At 49.7% G+C, this 18282-nt stretch overlaps 1 protein-coding gene and 1 long non-coding RNA gene across 2 annotated transcripts in view; both read right to left on the bottom strand.

Moving 5' to 3' along the window:
• Positions 1-4730, bottom strand: part of LOC109284846 (uncharacterized) — a 37722-nt gene extending 32992 nt beyond the window's left edge. The window contains exon 1 of the long non-coding RNA XR_002092462.2: positions 4327-4730. This is a non-coding gene — a long non-coding RNA (uncharacterized LOC109284846). The remainder of the gene's footprint in view (positions 1-4326) is intronic.
• A 1467-nt stretch (positions 4731-6197) lies between these two features.
• Positions 6198-16520, bottom strand: LOC106737734 (uncharacterized). The gene is made up of 12 exons (XM_019494171.2): positions 16464-16520; positions 16136-16192; positions 15778-15838; positions 10735-10865; positions 10442-10630; positions 9974-10066; positions 9258-9377; positions 8756-8829; positions 7969-8020; positions 7231-7317; positions 7040-7131; positions 6198-6392 (listed from the first exon to the last, which is right to left on the bottom strand). The coding sequence occupies exons 4-12, from the start codon at positions 10804-10806 to the stop codon at positions 6251-6253; spliced, it is 921 nt and encodes a 306-aa protein (XP_019349716.2). The 5' UTR covers positions 10807-10865; positions 15778-15838; positions 16136-16192; positions 16464-16520; the 3' UTR covers positions 6198-6250.
• Between the last annotated feature and the right edge of the window lie 1762 nt (positions 16521-18282).

Here is an 18282-nt window from a genome sequence, read left to right as displayed (position 1 = left end):
GGCCAGCCCAGGTGTTGGCCCCATATTCCCATACCCCACTCAGGGCAACTTGCCACACACAACTATGTGCTGCTGCTATTTGTCCCCAGGGAAACACATGCATGCACTCATCTGGATGTGCCCCTGTAATCTTGAAGCTATGGTAGCTCCTTTAAGTCATGAGGACACTCAACTGAATCTTTAGCAATATATGGAACCGGATCACCACCAAACCACTGGACTAGGATGTCTGTGTCAGCTCTTCAGTAACCAAGGGTATCAGCCACGTCAATAAACAGAACATGGCCTCAAGGGTGTGAATATGGCACCCGCTATCACCATGGCATGTGATGAATGCCTGAAAATAGACATGTAGGAGAAAACAGTTTCAACAGATTGACTCAGACTTCACTGAATTGCATCAGAATGACTTGCTGTCTCATTTCCAAGAAGATAAGTCTGTATAAATTGAATGGGCTGTGATTTCACACAAGAATCTAACTTGACCTTTCATAGCTACTGGTAAAGAAAGCATTGTCACGCTCACAAAGGTGTGGTGGATGTGACACAGCAGCCAGGGCTTGGTTCTACGTGCCTTTCTGCTACAACAGATCACAAACACATCTGGGTTCAATTCTTCACTCACCCCAGTATAAATCCAGAATGACTCCAGTTAGGTCAATAAGCCAGATCCTGCCTGAAATAGGACACCTTTGCACTCAGAGAACAAAACTGCACCAAAGTTAACTTATCCATCTCATGAGAAGGTCATCCTCAGGGTGTTAAGAGATGCCATGCTGTTCTGGTCCTTGAGTATCCATTCCCCGCTCACTGATATTTTAAACTACATATTCATATTCATATAATGAGCTGGGTTTTCCAAAACCAAGGATCCCAAGGCTGCAAGCACAAGAGCAGAGCCAGTGAATGGCTGCAACATGGTTAAGGAGACTCAACAGTCCAATTAGGAGGTGGTAACAGGCAAATAGATAGAAATACCCAATTCCTGCATGATGATCCATATTTGTTTGAGCTCATTGAATAGAGACCTAAGTACATGTTTGCAATGAGTCTCTTTAGTCACTGGACCTGCTGCTACCTTGCTGGTTTTTCATCATGTATCAGCAAGCATCCTTAGTCGATTTAGATATAAGCATATGTCTCGCCTCAAAATCTCTCGCTCTGAGTCATCAGCAGCTTTGAACCAGCCTCCTCGGGTAGTTGGGTTTCAAAAGGACAGTCACTTGTTTCCGTCCCAATATCACTCCTTTCAGTATGACTGGGATGGGCTCTGTGCTTTACTGGTGCTAGTGTCTTCTCACCCTAGTGCTAAGCAGCTGGGGAAAACCCCCTATACACCAGCACAGAGTATGCAGTTATAGACACACTGGCCCAACAGGATTTTACAGTGATGTCAACATCCCTCCTAACTCGGGGAACCCAGAAAACCGCTGCAAGAAGGTCCTGCCCCAAAGTTAGGTAGGGAGAAAATGAAGCAAAGAGCTCAAGACTGCAGCTAGTTCAGGATCACCCACTTAGGGCTGGAGCAGCTAAACTCTGGACAAAGGAGAGACGTCCCAGCCCCCTGAATCATAAACTGGAGCACAAACATCAAGGGCTTGCTGCTCCAGCTATTATTCACAGGACTGTGCCAGTGACTTGACAGAAGGGATGCTCTATGGTTTGTGAACCAAAAGCTGCTCAGCTGCAGATACATAGGGTTTGCTTCTGGCATCTTTTCTGATCAGTCATATTTTTATCTCCAAGTATAAAAAGAAAGAAGAGATTTCCCTAAGGAGAAGCTGCTGTCCAATATAAGGCCCCAAACAAATCACAGCAGGTAGTCTCCAGTGTTGTGAAGGAGCCTAAACAGTAAACCTGCACATGCAGATTTGCCATATTATTCACACTGCTCCATCCCCACCTTGCAGATGTCAAGCAAACCAACTCCAGCCGCCACCATGGGCAGAGACCCTACGGACACCCTCAGACTGAAATCTCTTGGTTTGTAAGCAGGACCAGCAACAGGTTGGGAATGAAATAGCTGCTATTGTTTATCCAGAAGGGATTTTAAACAGCCAACTATTGGGATCACAGGCAAGAAGACTACATAGCCGCTATTCAGAAGAACCAGAGAGAAATATGGTGCCTGTGTTTGAATCCCACAGGCTTCAAATCAGAGGCAAGCTAGCTGCACCAGCTCAGCACAAGACAAATATTGTACACATTAGACGTCTGGTTGAAAAAAATACCTTCCCTAAAACACAGGCTGGTCAATCAGATGGGCTAGTCTCTAGACTGCAGTAATATCGATGCATATGAGGTTACTGTGTTGTCTTATGGTACAAGCGTGATGAAACCGGAGTAAGCGTTGCATGTGTGTATTGCCAGAGATGAAAGCGAAAGCCTTAGAGTACGCTGTTGACTGTGCCATAGTGTATACACAGGATGAAGGCAGAAAGAAATACCCTAGCTTTTCATTTGAATCACTTAAAACCCTGCTTGAAGGTTTTAAAGGATGGGATGTATCCTGCTCCCAGCTTCACGGCACAGTGCTCATGGTAGAGGTGATCTTTTATTAGACCAACTAGATTTTTGCAGAAAAAATTCTTAAATTGCAAGCTTTCAGGCTCAAACACCCTTCTTCAGCCATAGGAGAAAAGATTGTTGAAGGTATGATAATCTTACCAATGGTAATCTTACCACACCTTCAACTTTCCTATGAAATATGAACTTATCACACCTTCAACTCAATATGAACTTACCACACCTTCAACTTTCCTATGAAATATGAACTTATCATGCCTTCAACTCAATATGAACTTACCACACCTTCAACTCTCCTATGAAATATCACCCACTTTTATTTCTACCCAGGAGAACTTTTACAATCTTTTCTCCTATGCCTGAAGAAGAGTGTTTGTGCTCAAAAGCTTGCAATTAAAGAATTTTTTTTGCAAAAATCTAGTTGATCTTATAAAAGATATCACCTCTACCACCTGTCCTGATTGCTGTTGCCTCTAGACCAATACGGCTACCACCTGGATACCTTTATTGCACAGTAACACCTCCCTAGTGCCCCAAAGGCTGTGCCCTGGGGTGCTAATAGTCTAGGGGGAAGAGATGGTGTTGGATAAGGAGATGTTTTTCCCCATGTGACTTTTCAAATGAAAAAGTATTTGAAAATTTTCAACCCGTTATTTTTAATAATTCTGCCCCAGCAAAGTGAAATGTTTCCATTTTGACCTAAGGGTTTGTTTGGACCTAACAGCTTGTTTCATTTACAGTTTTGAAAAATCCAGTGAAACAAAATTTCCAGTAGGTGTCACGCTATAGTTTTCCATTTCTTTTCAAATGCTGATTGCAAATGAACTGAACAAAATGAAACAACAATATTTCACATGAACATTTTTGGTTGCAAATTTTCCTGCAAGAAACCAACATTTTTCTCAGGACTGGTTGCACCTCCGAGAAGCTCAGTCACTAGGACCAGGGACTCCAGAGATGTCACTGATAACGCACGATTAGCTTGGGATTCAGCTAGGTTCTCAGCTGTTGTCACTGAGAACAGCACATGTTGCCAGCCCCCAAAATTATAACTATCACCAGTCACATCCATAAAATATCATGAAAGTGACTCAAAAGTCACATTATTTTTAAAAGAAATGTGCATTGGGGTTCTGGTCTAGCTTTGGGTTTTTGAACAACCTCATCTCCCCCAACTCCATATGTGTGGGTGTATATAAGAGAAAAATCAGGGTGTGTATGTGTGCGTGTGTAAAATAAAAACTGGCATGTGGACAGGGTGCATATAAGAAAAAAATCAGTGTGTGGGGATGTATAGAAGAGAAAAAATCAGTGCATGTATAAGAGAAAAATCTGTGTGTGGACAGGGTGTGTATAAGGAAAAAAGTGTGCACACATGCACACATGCACATATGTGTGTATGTGTGCATGTGTGTAAGAGAAAAATCTGTGTGGACAGGGTATATATAAGGAAAAAAGTGTGCACGCATGCACATGTGTGTGTAAGAGAAAAATCTGTGTGTGGACAAGATGTATATAAGAAAAAAGTGTCCACGTGTGTGTAAGAGAAAAATCTGTGTGGAAGCGGTGTATATAAGAGGGGTGTGTGTGTGTGTGTGTGTGTAAGAAAATCAGCATTGCCACTTCTGCACTTAGTGTTTCTTGGCCCTGGCACTGGCTAGGGGATGGGAAGGAGCTTCCAGCTTCTTCCCAGCCCCCTGAAGAATAATTCACTGCACCTGTGTCCCAGCTAATGGACCCCCAGCACCTGCCTGCTCCCCTGCCAGTTATTCCTGCAGCCCTGCCCCACCCCAGCCTCACCTGTGTTCCTGTGGGTCTGGGGCTCTTCACTCCCCCTCTTGCAGGTGTGGGGGCAAGGTGTGGAGTCCCTCTTTCTCCTTCCTCCAGGTCAGGGGGAGCAGCCAGGGGTGCATCTCCTCCTGCCCTTCCACCTGCACTGTCCCCAGGTGTGGTGGTGCAGGGAGGAGGTGTGGAGAGGATCAGACTGACCCATAGGGCACACAATGGGGGCTGGAGTATGGCTTGACTCCCTGCTCCCCTCCTATGGAAATAGGATGGGCTGCTCTTTACTCCTCCCCTACTGTGAATCTCTGGGTCCCCACTCCGCCTGCTTCCGGCCACAGCTCTGGATTCCCTTCCCCACACACAAAAGAGTCAGGCACCGGTCCAGGGCCTTTCCCCTGGCAGGCCTGAGCTTCCCAAAGGGTCTGGATCTTCCCACTACCACAGCCAAGTCCATTTATTCACATGGAAATCTCCAGCATTTGCAAAACTGCATTCATTACCCACCTGGCTTGCACTGAGGTTGCGGTCCAGAGTTATCTTGCTAAACATGCCTGAGAAATGTGGAAGTGTCAGCATGGGAATTGCCCGGAGGCTGCCTCACAGCTAATTCATGTGACTAACTGATCTGATAAGCAGAGCAGCCCTGCAGAGCCCAGAGCCTGCTCAAGTCCCTACCTGGCCCATCACTATGGATCACACTAGGTACCCAGGAGATCCAGGACCTTTCACACTGCTTTAGGGACCAGCCATGCAGCGCACAGGGTCTCTGCAGTTACCTGTTGCATATCCTTCAGTTTTAGAGCTGTGAGAGCCCCTGGCACTTAGTAGTCTGCAGAATCAGGCCTTAACTGAAGCTATCAGGAAGCGACCTGCTTTCACTGAGCTGGGCCTATGAAGGTTCATAGCTCACAGATGTAGGGTTGGAAGGGACCTGAGCAAGTCCGACCCCCTGCCCTGGGCAGGAATGAATACTGGGCTCATATGACTCCTGGTAAGTTTAAGCTCATAGTGTTCAGGTGGAGCACTCCCTTCCAGTGGGGGATGCTATCATCCCCTTACAACCCCAGAGAGCGCCTGGCCCTGGCTATTGTATCTTAATGGGAATTCTCTCCTAGAGCATCCTCTGCACCTTGAGGACCATGCCCTGCTGACAGTATCTCCCCAGGCCACTCATTTGGGCCATACTTTGATGCCACAAGTCCATTTTAACGCCCCCAGGGGCTTGGTTTTCTGAAGCAAATCCCATTTTTCAACTGTGGCCCAGAAACTGTGGTCTGCACAAGGGGAACCAGAGGGCTTTAAGCACATCAGCTGCCCTCAGTTCTTTAGCCCAGCAGGGAGATGCTAACATACCCTGCTCCTGTGCCATAGGGCTCCCAAGGAGAGGTGCTGCCACATACAAAGCCCTACAGGCAATGCCAGGACTAGGGCCTGCCCAGCAAAGCCAGTGCCACCGGCAGGAGCAAGACCTACTCAGCAGGACCAGTACCATTTGGTTCACTGGGACCTGGGCCTGCCCAGGCAGAACGGGATGAGTGTGTGACCTGGGCACTGCCCGGGTGTGGACTGCTGCAAGGATGCCTTTGTCCTTGCAGGGGTAGGATGAGTCACTGAAGCTGTAGAGCTGTTTGGAGGGCCAAATGAGGGGCTGGGCAGCAGTGCTTGGCACAGCGTGCATGTGCTTACATCCTGTCGGAGAGAGAGAGGCACCTCTGAGCTCTCCCCATCTCCCCTGCCTGCATCTCCTATCCCCGTGCAAGCTCACAACAGCTGAATCTTGCACAGCAGGGGAGCCAGGCACCTTCTAGACACACACGTGCACCCCATTCCTGTGTGCTGGGCCCCAGATCCACAGCGCTCTGGAGACAAAAAAGCAAGCACATGTGTGAAAATCCCCAAATGGCAAAGGCTGTTTTAATCCCTGTGCGTTGTCTCCACATCATCTGCCGGCTCTGAGCACACAGGATGCTAGAGGCGACACTCCAGTCACCACCTCTTGGGAGATCTCATAGTCTCTGAGCGTTGGGTCTCTTTGGGTGCTGGGAGATTTCTGGAGGCCTCTCAAGGCTTTCACACATTCTCTAAAAGTGGAGAGAGGATGAAGAATGATCAGAGAGCAGGACGGGAGGAAATTATTTTATCACTGCAATATTATTAGCCCTTTGCTACCACAGCAGAGATGAGAGCTGTGCCTTTGGAAGCCAATATTCACCTGATTCATTTGTTACTCTACAGGCTTAGGATACTGATGTTCACATGAGACCTCCCAGAGGCTGTTATCATTTATTTCCAAGCTACAACCCAGCTGAATGCCTTCACATTTATCTTGATGCATCAGAGAACTTAACCCAGTGATCCTCAACCAGGGTGCCAGGGCACCCTGGGGGGCCACAAGATCTTTTGAAGGGTGCCCTAAGGTGTGAGGCAATAAGCAGGTATGAGGAGATATAAGTGCAGGCTCAGGCTTAACCCTGCCTGGCCACTGTGAGCCCAGCCCCTCTCTGCAAGTAATAAATAAATTAGTTTTGGAAATTGGGTGCTGCTTAATTCACAAAAGTTACAGAGATGTGTGTCGAGTCTATAAAGGTTGTAAACCACTGCCTTAGCCCCTTGAAGACAGGCTGAGGTGAGATGGAGACATCTCAGAAACCCCAGCATATCATCTCCAGAGCACCCTGACATCTCACCCCAGCCTGGTCACTCTCTGATCCCCAGCTCTGCACCATACCTGCCTAGAGGCCCTTTTGGGTCTACTTTCATCAGCAAGCTCTTCAACACATGTCTTTTGTTCATCCCCAGAATGGAAAATGTCTTGATAACCTGCAAGGCAAAATTGTAAACACACACCGATAGGGTCCCTGCCCGTCTTGACCAGCTGAACGCTAAAAACCGTGAACATAACTGAAACACATCACTCACTTGTATGCGGACCGCCTCACTGCTGTCTGTCTCCAGCATCTCCAGCAGGGTAAAGAACACCTGCTTATTGGGAAGACCAAGGGCACCCTAGTAATGAGAGATACTGCAGGTACAATAAGGTCCCTCATGCTGCCCCATCAATCTATCTCAGCCCTGACCTTCAGGGATCACCTCTAAGGAGAAGAGGTCTTTCCACCTCTATCTCTGTTTGAGATTTACTAATATAGAGGCCAGTTCTGGAGACATTTGAGATGAGGACGCAACCCACCCTGAAATGACCAGACAGCTTGACCGACACAGGATAATAGTTTTCACACCCCAGTAACCCGGGCTGCGTTTATACCCCTTGTCTAGAAATGAGAAGACTCCCATATCGGTTTCCTGAGCCACTCAGTCCCACTGCCCAAGCAGATCAGAAAGCAGGACATGCATCAGGCCAACAGAAGGAAGAGATTGTATCACTAGGGGTTAAAATAGGGCTCCCTTTTTAATGGGATGCACAGGAGGAGGATGGAGGCCACATTTGGGAAACCCAAAAGCATGGCTGAAGGACTGGAGAGGACAGACAGAGCACAGCAAATGGAGGGAGGTTAGGAATGGGCTGTGTGGGAAAAAGAAAGAGCAAGGAAAAGGCAAGTGGAGCTGCAGCCAGAGAGAGCTAGGACAGCTCTACACGCCATCACCCACACACTACCAACAGGTCTGAAGGGCCTAATGCGGCTGAATAGTGTGCCTTACCAATGAAGCAACGGCCTGTCTTCTGGTCACCTTGCACTTCTCTTTCAGCCGGCTGCAGGAAGCAAGAGAGCAATGCAAGTGGAAGGGAAATTAGGTTTGTTCTGCCTTGCCTTTCCAGGGTATGAAGGGAAGGGGAGCAGTCTCACTATGTTCACTTCTTGCTGCCATCATTGGTGCCTCCTTGAGTCTCCCCCACCTTCCAATCTGGTTTCAGTTCACTCCCACTAAAACTGTGTAAACTCTTGTGTTTTAAAACTACTTTTAATTCAGTCTCCTCTCTCTGATGGAGAGGAGAGGAGAGGAGAGGAGAGGGATCCCAACCTACAGTCTACTCTCCAACTTCTGCAAACAGAGCTGTGGCTCAAGGACTGGACTCTGAAGTCACCTCAGGACCCATCAATGAGCCTCAGTAGAAATCACGCTTGAAGCAAGGGATTGCTGACGATGATACCCCAGCCCCATAACATGATGGCTCAATGTATAACTTTGCCTGCTCTTAAATAGCATCCCATGCCTATTAGGAGATAAGAAGAACCTTTCAGGATAGCCACACTGTCCCACCCACCGTCTGTGTCCCTCTGCTTTGAAATCCAGTCTGCACCAAATCCCTTCTGGCCAGGAGTGCAGACAGTGATCTGGTGACAATCAGGCCAGCAGGAAGGTTCCTAAAGATCAGGAAAGTGTGATGGAAACAAGCCTAGACCACAGCAGGGGCTTTGTCATGGGGTAGGATGGAGGCAGGTTGTAGTCAGCACCTGGATCTCTTACTCTTTAGTTTGTAACTTACTTCTCCACAATATCCCACACCTGTTCCTTCATGTGCAAAACTTCCACAGTCATTGCCACCGTCTGCCTGACTACCTGTGAACAGGAGAGAGGGGGGTGGGTCAGGAAGGAGATGCTGTGCCAGGCAGAGGAAGAAGTGCAGCAAGTGCTGTAGCAGGTACATGTCACAGCAGGCAGGAGAGTGAGGATGGTGTGTGCGAGCTCAAGTCTAGGGACCCGGATCCATACTTCAAGGCCAGTCTCTCTGGCTGTAATCAGCTAAATCACAGAGCACTGGATTTGGGCTCCTGACTTTGTGGCTTGGGCCCCTATTTAAATGTAAGCGAACTCACCTGCAAATCATCAGTATTGATGGCTCAGAAAAGGAGGGGGAAGACCTCATTGCATGGTGTCTACTTAGAGTGGGCGAGAAAGGGGTGGATTCCTGACCTGAATGGCCCTGTGGAAGGGAAGTCAGCTCTTGAATGTCATTGTGATTGCATTCTCCATGGCCCAACACTCACCAGAAATGGCTCGCAGTGCAGCTTTTCTAGCAGTACCATAAACACCTCATCTTCCAGATCTTCCTGCTGGATCCGCCATAACCCAATGCAGCTCAGCAAACTGGCAGAATCGGCACGATACTGTGGGGAGGAGGCATGAAGAGAGAACGCTGAGCTGGTAGATGGCTTCTAGGTCCTCTGGGCTGCACCTGCAACCAGTGCCTCCACAGCTGTGTGGTGGAGGGGAGAAGCCAACGTGGCTTTGGTGTAGCCAGTGGTGCCAAGACCCGTCTTTCTGAGGCCCGGTCTTCCTGCTGGTGATATTACCAGCTGGACAGGCTACTACTTTCTCTCTAGTCCAGAAAAAACTGACATCCATCCTCCTGGGAAGAGTGTAGACCCACTCCAAGTAACTCTTTCAGCAAGACTCCAAGAGGCTCTCAAACCATGCTAGATGAGTGGTCAAGATGTGGCTAGAGACATCTGCAACTGGACCTCGAGGCAGAAGGCTTCAGGAATGTGGATAAAAGATTCAGACCTACCTGCAACTACCTAGGTCCACTACCTGGGCCCTAGCCAAATGACCAGTCCCCTACATGTGTACATCTGGGGACTGGCTTCTGAGTGTGGGCCCATGGAAACTAGGCAGAGCAGGAGAGGAAGGGACATTAGCAGCAGGACAGCTTACCTGTCCTGATTCCCACAGGACAGCAATGACCCTGCCTCTGTCTCCTTACCTTGTAAACTGGAGAATGGCAAAGCTGATCTAGAAGGGCCTGGATGATAGTGGCACTGGCTATCTTCATGTACCTGACCAGCAGAATCAAAGCCTGAAAGAGGGAGAGAAGGATAAAACAATTACAGACTGAGGAAGAACGTGAGTCCCAAATCCAAACGTGTATCAGTAATACATCCGCTCTACCAGATTCCCCTATGCAAAGCCAGAGAGGTCACTTGAGGGGGGATACTGCTGAATAGATGGCCCTTTCCAAACACTATGAACCTTCAGTGGCAACCAGGCCAGCCTGAGCTACGTCAAGGCTGGAGGGATGGGTCTGGGACAATCCTATCTGTGTGTCCATCCCCCCTGGTAGTGGAAGTCAGTGAGCAGAGTGTCAGGGGAAGGCTCCTGTCTGGCTCTGAGTGAGACTCAACAGACAAACAGACAGATGAGTAGTCCCAGCGTGGTCAGACAGGATCCCCACCTGCATCTTCATCTTCCTGTCCTCCAGCACCAGGCACCTCTGCAGGGTCTCGCGGGCAGTGGGGTTGGAAGAGTCCAGGTACGCCAAGCAGGCGGCTGCAGAGAAGCTGGAATCATCTGTGGGACCCTGTGAGGATGCCAGTTGCTCGAGGATCTGGATGAGTCTGGACCGGGCAGCCACCAGCATCCTCTGGGAACGGGAGGGAAGAGCAGCGGTGTGGGCGGCATGTCCCATCACCCTGGGGCAGGTGGAAGCAGCATCCGCAGAGCCGCTCAGTCCGGTTTGGGCATTACCTGGAACTCGGGGGCTGCAGCCCATGTATGCAGAGCCACCCTCAGAGCAGCCAGCATGTCCATTCTCCGCATCGGGCTTCCCCGCTTCAGCTGTCCGATCAGCTCCCGCACAACAGCAGCTTCCAGGCACCCTGCTCCAAGCACAGCACAGACCCAGGGGCCAGTGGCCAAGTGCAAAGGCAAAGGCATCTCCTTTGGCCTGGCAGCAGCTGGCCAGTATTAGTCACCCCAGCTCTGCACAGGCCCATTTCCCTTTTGCTCGTGGCAAGCAGTCGGTTCCTATTGCCCAGCTCCCCTGGCTGGGCATCAGGAAGGGAGCGACCCCGTTTTGCCACATGTCAGAGCCACATCTGATGCCACAGAGCCACCCTGTGGTGAGCGCTGATAGCGTTGCCCTGGCCCGGCCCCGCGCTGCTGTTCCTCTCGGCAGCCAGGATCGTCTCTCCCTCTGACAGTTGTGGGAGAATCAGCATTTCCAGCCCCTTCCTGCTGACAACGTCTCAGTGCTGGGAGGGCGTGGGTGTGAGAACCGCACCCTGTGCCGCAGCGCCAGGGGCCGCAGCAGATGCAGACAGGACAAAATGTTCTGGGGCACATTCCTGAGCGAGTGCGCACATGTGCAGCATCCGCTCCAGCCCGCTCAGAGAGGCAATCTCCTTACAGGCCTTTCCCTCGCACACGACTCGGCCCTCGCTCCCGGCTTCCCCTGACTGCTACCTGAGTCTGGGTTATCTACCCCATGACCTGCCATATCACAAATCTCCCGGATCTCTCAATCCTGGCACCAAGCCACGAAAACACGATATCCGTTAATACAGCTCTCCAAGACAAACAGCTGCAAGGTCGACACTGTCTATCCCAAGGGTTTTACATCCATGTACCGTAATGCCTTATATTCTGGGCAGAATAATCATTCAGGATGGGCCTGACCCTCCTCTTCTCTGTCTGCCCTAGGACAGAGAATATGCAGTGAGAGAATATAATACAGATATTATATCCTTTGGAGATGACTAGTCGCAGCCCACGTGTGGCTTCTCTTTGACTCTTAAATCCTATGTGGTGAATGCCTGACTCAGAAAAAGAGAGAGTGCACCACACCACATTCTTATCTCACAGTTTTATGTACGTACCGTAGTAAGTGATAATTGTACATACTACATACCAGGCTATCTGCATATATGATACTACTTGCACAGCCCTTGGTATTGTTTCAATTATTAGTAGTTAACAGAGGTCACGTCTACATGAAACGCTGACTGTGCAGTTGTTCCTGTGCAGTCATTTAGTATTTGCCTACCCAAGTACTAAACGATGGCGCAGTAACCAGCAATACTGCGCAGTAGAGTCCCCCACGGCTTCATAGTTTCAGCGTTGTTAGGGGCTGGAAGAGACCTTTCATAGTGACATCGACTGCGCAGTAGCTCATTACTACCGCGCAGTAGCATCGCATCATAGTTTGTGTCCCGCGACACTACAGCACAGTAGTAACGAGCTACTGCGCAGTAATAATGACCTGCTGCACAGAGTCTCATGTAGATGCAGTCAGAGAGAGGTAGTTAGCCATGTTAGTCTCAAGTCAGACAGAAGGCAGGGTAGACATGCACCTTATAGACTAACTAAAGAGCTGCATAAGCTTTCCTGAGCCTGGGCTCACTTCATCTGGTGAATCTGCTTTAGTTAGTTGATAAGGTATATCTCTTCCCTGCCCTGTAGTAGTTAACAGTCACACCATCCCTGGGAGGTGAGAAAAATAAGTCTAGGAGTAGGTTTGCACAGAATCATACAAGGAGTTAATGAAGGAATTTCCTGGAGTCCCTGGCTTCTAATCTTGTATCTGGACAATAATACTATTCTGCCTAATGCATTATAAAGAGACTGTAATAATCTCTACACTTAGGATGCAATCAAGGTTCACCCGTAAGCCCAGTATTCACATGCACACCTCAAAAGGAAAAGGGGGAAAGCACTTGGCTGAAAAATGTAGGTGAGGAGTGACAAGAGGGAGAAAAACGTTTTCCCTGAATAATGCTTTGTCGGGTGCTGTTCACGTCACAACCAGTTGAAAGCTGCTCTCTTTGTACCATTGAAAAATCATTTCATTTTTTTAGCCCTTAGCTTCATAATGGAAAGGTTTACACACTTACATCCTGCTCCTACACCAATTCAGGCTCTTGTTTTCCACTCGTACAATAGGGCTGGGCAAAAAATTGTCTTAAACAGCACTGTGATAAAGGAAAGACTGGATAATACAAGTATTGAATTGTGTCCTGTGGAGCTAAGATAGTTTAAACCCACAGAGGATCTGCCCCTATATTCCTAGCACAGTGTTAGGGTGATAAATTAGTCACACAGCTACATTAAGTACAAGCTTGCTCTTTATCTAATGTCAACATAATCCAAGAATTATAATATTAGCATTCTGCATTTAGAAGATACGTGTGTGCATTCAATAGACCTGGAAGGGGATTGTTCTGTAGCCTGGTGCCAGGTAACTATAGTTACTATAGGGATATTGTGCGGTATATGTTGAATCAAGCCTTTTTTTGAACTGAAGCTAAACTGCGCTACTATATTTATATTTCAAAATTGCTAGTTTTGAGATTCTAACAGAGGTCACACACATCATCACTTCAGTCCCATGCAGTACAAGGGAACAGGCCTGCATTCTTTCATACGGTTAAATGGATCTATTCAGACATTTCAGCCGTTGAGTACTGCACTGGGAATCCTGACGGTTAAGTCTGGTGCTGTCAGAGGATCTGAAAGTGCCGACAGACCTTCCTCTCACTGCAGAGAGGTTGGCTCCCAGCAGGTGCCAAAAGCCACAATGCCGCAAGGCCAGATCTGACTGCGCACTATTAGTTGCCTTCATGGGAGCGTCCAGACGAGCGCACACGTGCGTCTTGCAGCATCTCAAAGCCCTTTGACACACTGCAAGAGGCACATGCAGAAACAAGAAAATATTCCCCGCACTGCAAATTTGCAGCACGGGGACAAAATTAGACCCCTGAATAGCCAGGGGTCAAAAAAAACACCACAGAGAAAAAAAACAGGGCAGGGCACCTGAGGCAACTGAGGCCGGGTCCTCCACAGAGATGCTCTAGTAGCAGCCAGAGTATCTGTATGGCTGGCCCTTACCCTGGTGCTGAAGCCCCCTAATTCCTGCCCTGCCCAGCCCCACCCCCCACCTGGCCCCGGAGCCCACTTGAGCCCCCCCAGCATCCCAGCAAGTAACGCGCCTCTAAGCCCTGCCCCCACAGCATCCCAGAAAGTAACCCCCCCTCCCCAAAAAAACAAACCCTGCACTCAATGGCAGCAGCAGCTGCTGTCAGGGTCACTGGGCCCCCCCCGCACAGTGGGGCTGGGTGACAGCCCCAGCAGCCCCAGCCCAGGCCCCGCTGCCCTGTGCTGCCCAGGGGGGCTCTGCCAGGAGGCCCCAGACCCCCCCCCCCCCCAGCCCCTGCTCCTGCCGTGAGTAGAGGCTTTTTTTTTTTTAATTGCTGGAGGCTAGTATTGGGGGGCAGCCACTGGGGGGCTGAGGGTGCAGGTGGGGGATGGACCTGGGCAGAGCAGCCATTGGGAGGTCTGGGGGAGCAGAGGGGCAGCCATCAGGGGGGCTGCAGGAGCCAGTGGGGCATGGGGCCAGGTAGGGCAGCTATTCAGGGACTGGGGAGCAAGCAGGGGTGGAGCATGTGGGCCCTGCAGGGGGGGTGGTCATTTGGCCCCTGTGGGGGGGCTGTAGCCTCTGTAGAGGGCAGCAAAACATATAGCTATTTATTATGATGACAGAGACACTGGTAGTTTTCCAAATTGCTTTAACACTGTAGATATATAAATATATCATTGCCCAACTGATCGCTGTCTCTCTGTCTCTCCCTCTCTGTCTCTCCCTTTCTCTATATAGTGATCTTTTGTTTTAATTGTGGAGGAACATGGATTTTGGGGTATTTTACAGAGTGACTCTGGGATTTTTTGCTCAGGGATTATTCAGTTTCCCAATAGGGAACAGCAGAATTGCTGCTAGGGAGCCCAGTGGCAGGACCCTGCCTGCTCAGAGCTGGCACCTTGGACCCAGCTGGAGGTGGCTGACTTCCTGGCCGTTTGGAGCCAGGAGGACGTGCTTTGACAGTTCAAAGCAGGCCACCACACCTGGAACATCTGGGCGATAGCTGCCCCTATGGCCAGGCAGGGGGCACACACGCCAGTAGTGCTGCACAAAGGCCAACTCTGCAGCCACAGCCCACTGGCAGCTGGCCCAGAGGGGCAGATGCCTCTACTGGATGTGCAGTCCCCATCCGGGTCTGGCAGGTGCGCAGCAGGTCACAGCCAGGCAGCAGCCCCCACTGCCAGCCTGCTGCAGTGGGTAAAGGGTGCAGGGCTGCTTCAGCAGTGTAGCTGGCACAAGGGGTAGTGTCTCCAGGTACCAATTGGCCTGGCCCCAGGAGCTCCTGAGAGTGAGTAGCCCTGAGCTACTTGCCAGGGCAGTTTTTATACTGCTGGGGACAGCACAGGTGCTGGCCTCAGGCTCTAATTCCCCCTGACTGCAGATCCAGGAGGAGCCAGGCAGGGTTATTTTGCCCCAAGTGGCACAATTTTCCCCACACCAAAGTGCATGTCCGGGCACATGTGCGGAGGCAAAAAGCCCTGGCTCAAATTTGCACCGCTTCTATTTGAGCTTCTGTAAGCACACATGCTTCCATGTGTGGACACGCCCCATGTGATCCTAATCCGCCCTGCTCCAGTCCTTGAAAATGTGCTAATACAAAAAGCAAGTGGGTCCTCCTCCTTTTCACTCCTGTTTCGTGACTTAGTTTCATGGCAAAGATGACAGCATGTTATGAAAACAGGAACATTTATAGACTGTCGGGGGCACCAACAAGGTGGAACAGGATCATGTCTAGGTACCTAAATCCACTTAGGCACCTAATAGGTGGAGTAGGATCTGGCCCTCAGTGCCTTCTCTCCTGGCTTGTTCCGGGAGTCAGAGCGCTGTGAGCCACTGCCCTGACACTGAAAAGTTACTAGGAAGAAGGAATCACTCACCCAGTAAAACAAGGCTCCTGGTTACTTCATACCGCACGGGCAGACTCCTGCATACCTGTAGCTAGGAAAAGCAGATCCTCCTCAGGCCAGAGGAAGAACACAGAGTATAGCATTATCTGAAATTCTCCCTTGGTGTCCATCTGCAGATCTCTCCCCTTTCTAACAAGCCCAATCTCCCAGCCCTACTACTGTTTCTCCCTTTCGCTGACACTCCCAGTCCCCTGCTCCCCAGAGAGGCTTTTTCACCTCCCCTTCTAAATTAGCCTCCCATGTCCCTAAATGGGACATGTAATAAAAGCCAAAATCCAAATGCAAAAGCCATTATAGAGGAACAACCATATATTTGGATTATACCTACAGCATTCTGCAGTGCAGAGAGGACCAGCTCATTCGTTTCTCCCAGGCAGCCTAGGGCCTAAAACGATATGTGCCAGGTTACGACAATCAGTAGAGGCCTCTGACCCAGTCCCCAGTGACACTCAGCTCAGAGATCACAGGCAATGCAGTCACTGAGAGAGCCATAAAGGTCCCAGTGCCCATCCCTGGCGGGCTACCCCACTGGAGAGACAGGGCAGTTGGCATATGCCCCAGCCAGAGCTCCTGGGGCACTCAGCTGGAGTTCTTCATGGAGCGTGCCTGGGATTAGTGACACCCCTGCCAAGGAAGAACAGAATTCCTGACTGCACCTGAGCAGCATAGACTTGCTCTTGCTCCACAGAAGAAGCCAAGCTCCTGATGAGATCCTGCAGGTACATAAGGAAAATAAGCCCCAATGCATGAAGCAAGAGACAGTCACAACCCGCATGCAAATATTCTCCCCTTTCTTTGAGAAGAGTCTAATTGTGGATGTACCCCATGGGCAACATGGTCACTAGCACCACGTTGCACTGGTGGCAACTGACTGAGTGGAGTAAGGATGGTCTGGTGAACCAGGACTATAAGATGGAGACCTGGATTTGTTTTTGGCTGGCACCCTTTGTTATACCCAGTAAGTTTTGGCTTCTGACCTGCAGCCTTTTCCTCTTCCACATGTTGATCTCAGGATCGTTGTCCACATATTTTATCTTTAGTGGGTACAGACAGCGAGAGGCTTTCAGGAAGTTTGAGATAAGCATGCGTGAGCTAGCCCTAGGTAAGAGCAGAAATCACAGGTTACGTTCTGGGCTAAGTATACAACGCACCTAGCAGACCCTGCATTTCATAGCTGGGTGCCGGAGCCGTGGGAGCTGGAGAATCCATGTCCCTGAAATACAGACTGCTCTTCAGTGCTGAGCTCTCTCTCATTTGACACACACCTGAGCATGGCAGGTGGTTATTATGATTAACCACTTGTATTACACCAGTGACTGGAGGCCCGAATTGATATATGGCCCTGCTGTGCCAGGTACTGTACCCATGTGCACTGTAGAGACATGCCTCAAAGAGAGTACAGCCTAAATAGGCAAGCCAAAAAATTAAAGCTTATTATCACCATTTCACCAGTAAGGAACTAAGGCAGAGAATGGTTAAGTGACTTGCCCAAGGTCACACAGGTAACATGTGGCAGAGCTAAACTATAACCCCTGATCTCTTGAACCTTAGTCTAGTGCTTTAACCATTAATCTGCCATTCCCAGCCATCTCTGTGCCTCATGCGCTTGCCCAGTGCCTTGACACTTGGGCTGTATATGCTGCAAGGGGCTGTTGCTTTGTTTACAGAAAGACTTTCCCTCTCTTCTTTGGTTTTATTCCAGTCATAGAAGCATTTCAACTGATCTTACAAAAATACATTTGGGGTCCATTTGAAACCAGGGGTTTAACTCCCCCTCCACTGCAGGAAATCCCATGGGACTTTAAGGACTGCAGCATCAGATTCAGAAGCTGTGGTCAGCACTTCAGTTCCTCCAACAGCAAGCTGGAGCTTGGGCTCAGCGTTGCTGAAGGAAGAATGCTCCTCAGCAATGTCATTAAGAGTGAGTGATTTACACCCTCTCCTGTGGTTCCTACCAGTTCCTGATGTCTGTCCTCTAAGTCTGAACCCAGCTGGACCCTCCTCAGCTTCTGAGACCTTGTGGTCTCAGGCTGGTTCACACTGGAAGTGCAGAAGTATTAGGCAGCCAAGCAAATTATGCACTTATGCAGTCTGGCTGCAAGGGGAGCACACTGCACCCAGACTAAAAGGGGTCTCAACCCATAGGTCATGACCCAAAAGTGGGTCACAAAAATATCTGACAGGGTCATGAACAACCTTTAAAAATGGATTCTCCTTTAAAGGAGAAAAATGTGGAAAACCGTGGCTTTTCCATTGCAGGCTGGCAGAGTTTCAGCCTGCAACGGGCTGCTTGGGGCTCCCCCGCCCCACACACCCACCCCTTGCCCCACACATTGGGGAGGCTGGGGGCAAGGGGCAGTGGGTCGGGGGTGAGGGGCCATCGGTGTTTACAAACGAGTCCTGGTACAAAAAAGGTTGCGTACCACTGGGCTAGAGCAAAGGGCCAAAAGCAGACACAAACCGAGCCCTCCTAGG

The sequence above is a fragment of the Alligator mississippiensis genome, chromosome 8 (assembly GCF_030867095.1).
Source record: "Alligator mississippiensis isolate rAllMis1 chromosome 8, rAllMis1, whole genome shotgun sequence".
NCBI lineage: Eukaryota > Metazoa > Chordata > Crocodylia > Alligatoridae > Alligator > Alligator mississippiensis.
The sequence above is the reverse complement of the archived record's forward strand: the minus strand, read 5'-3'. Positions and strand labels throughout refer to the sequence as shown.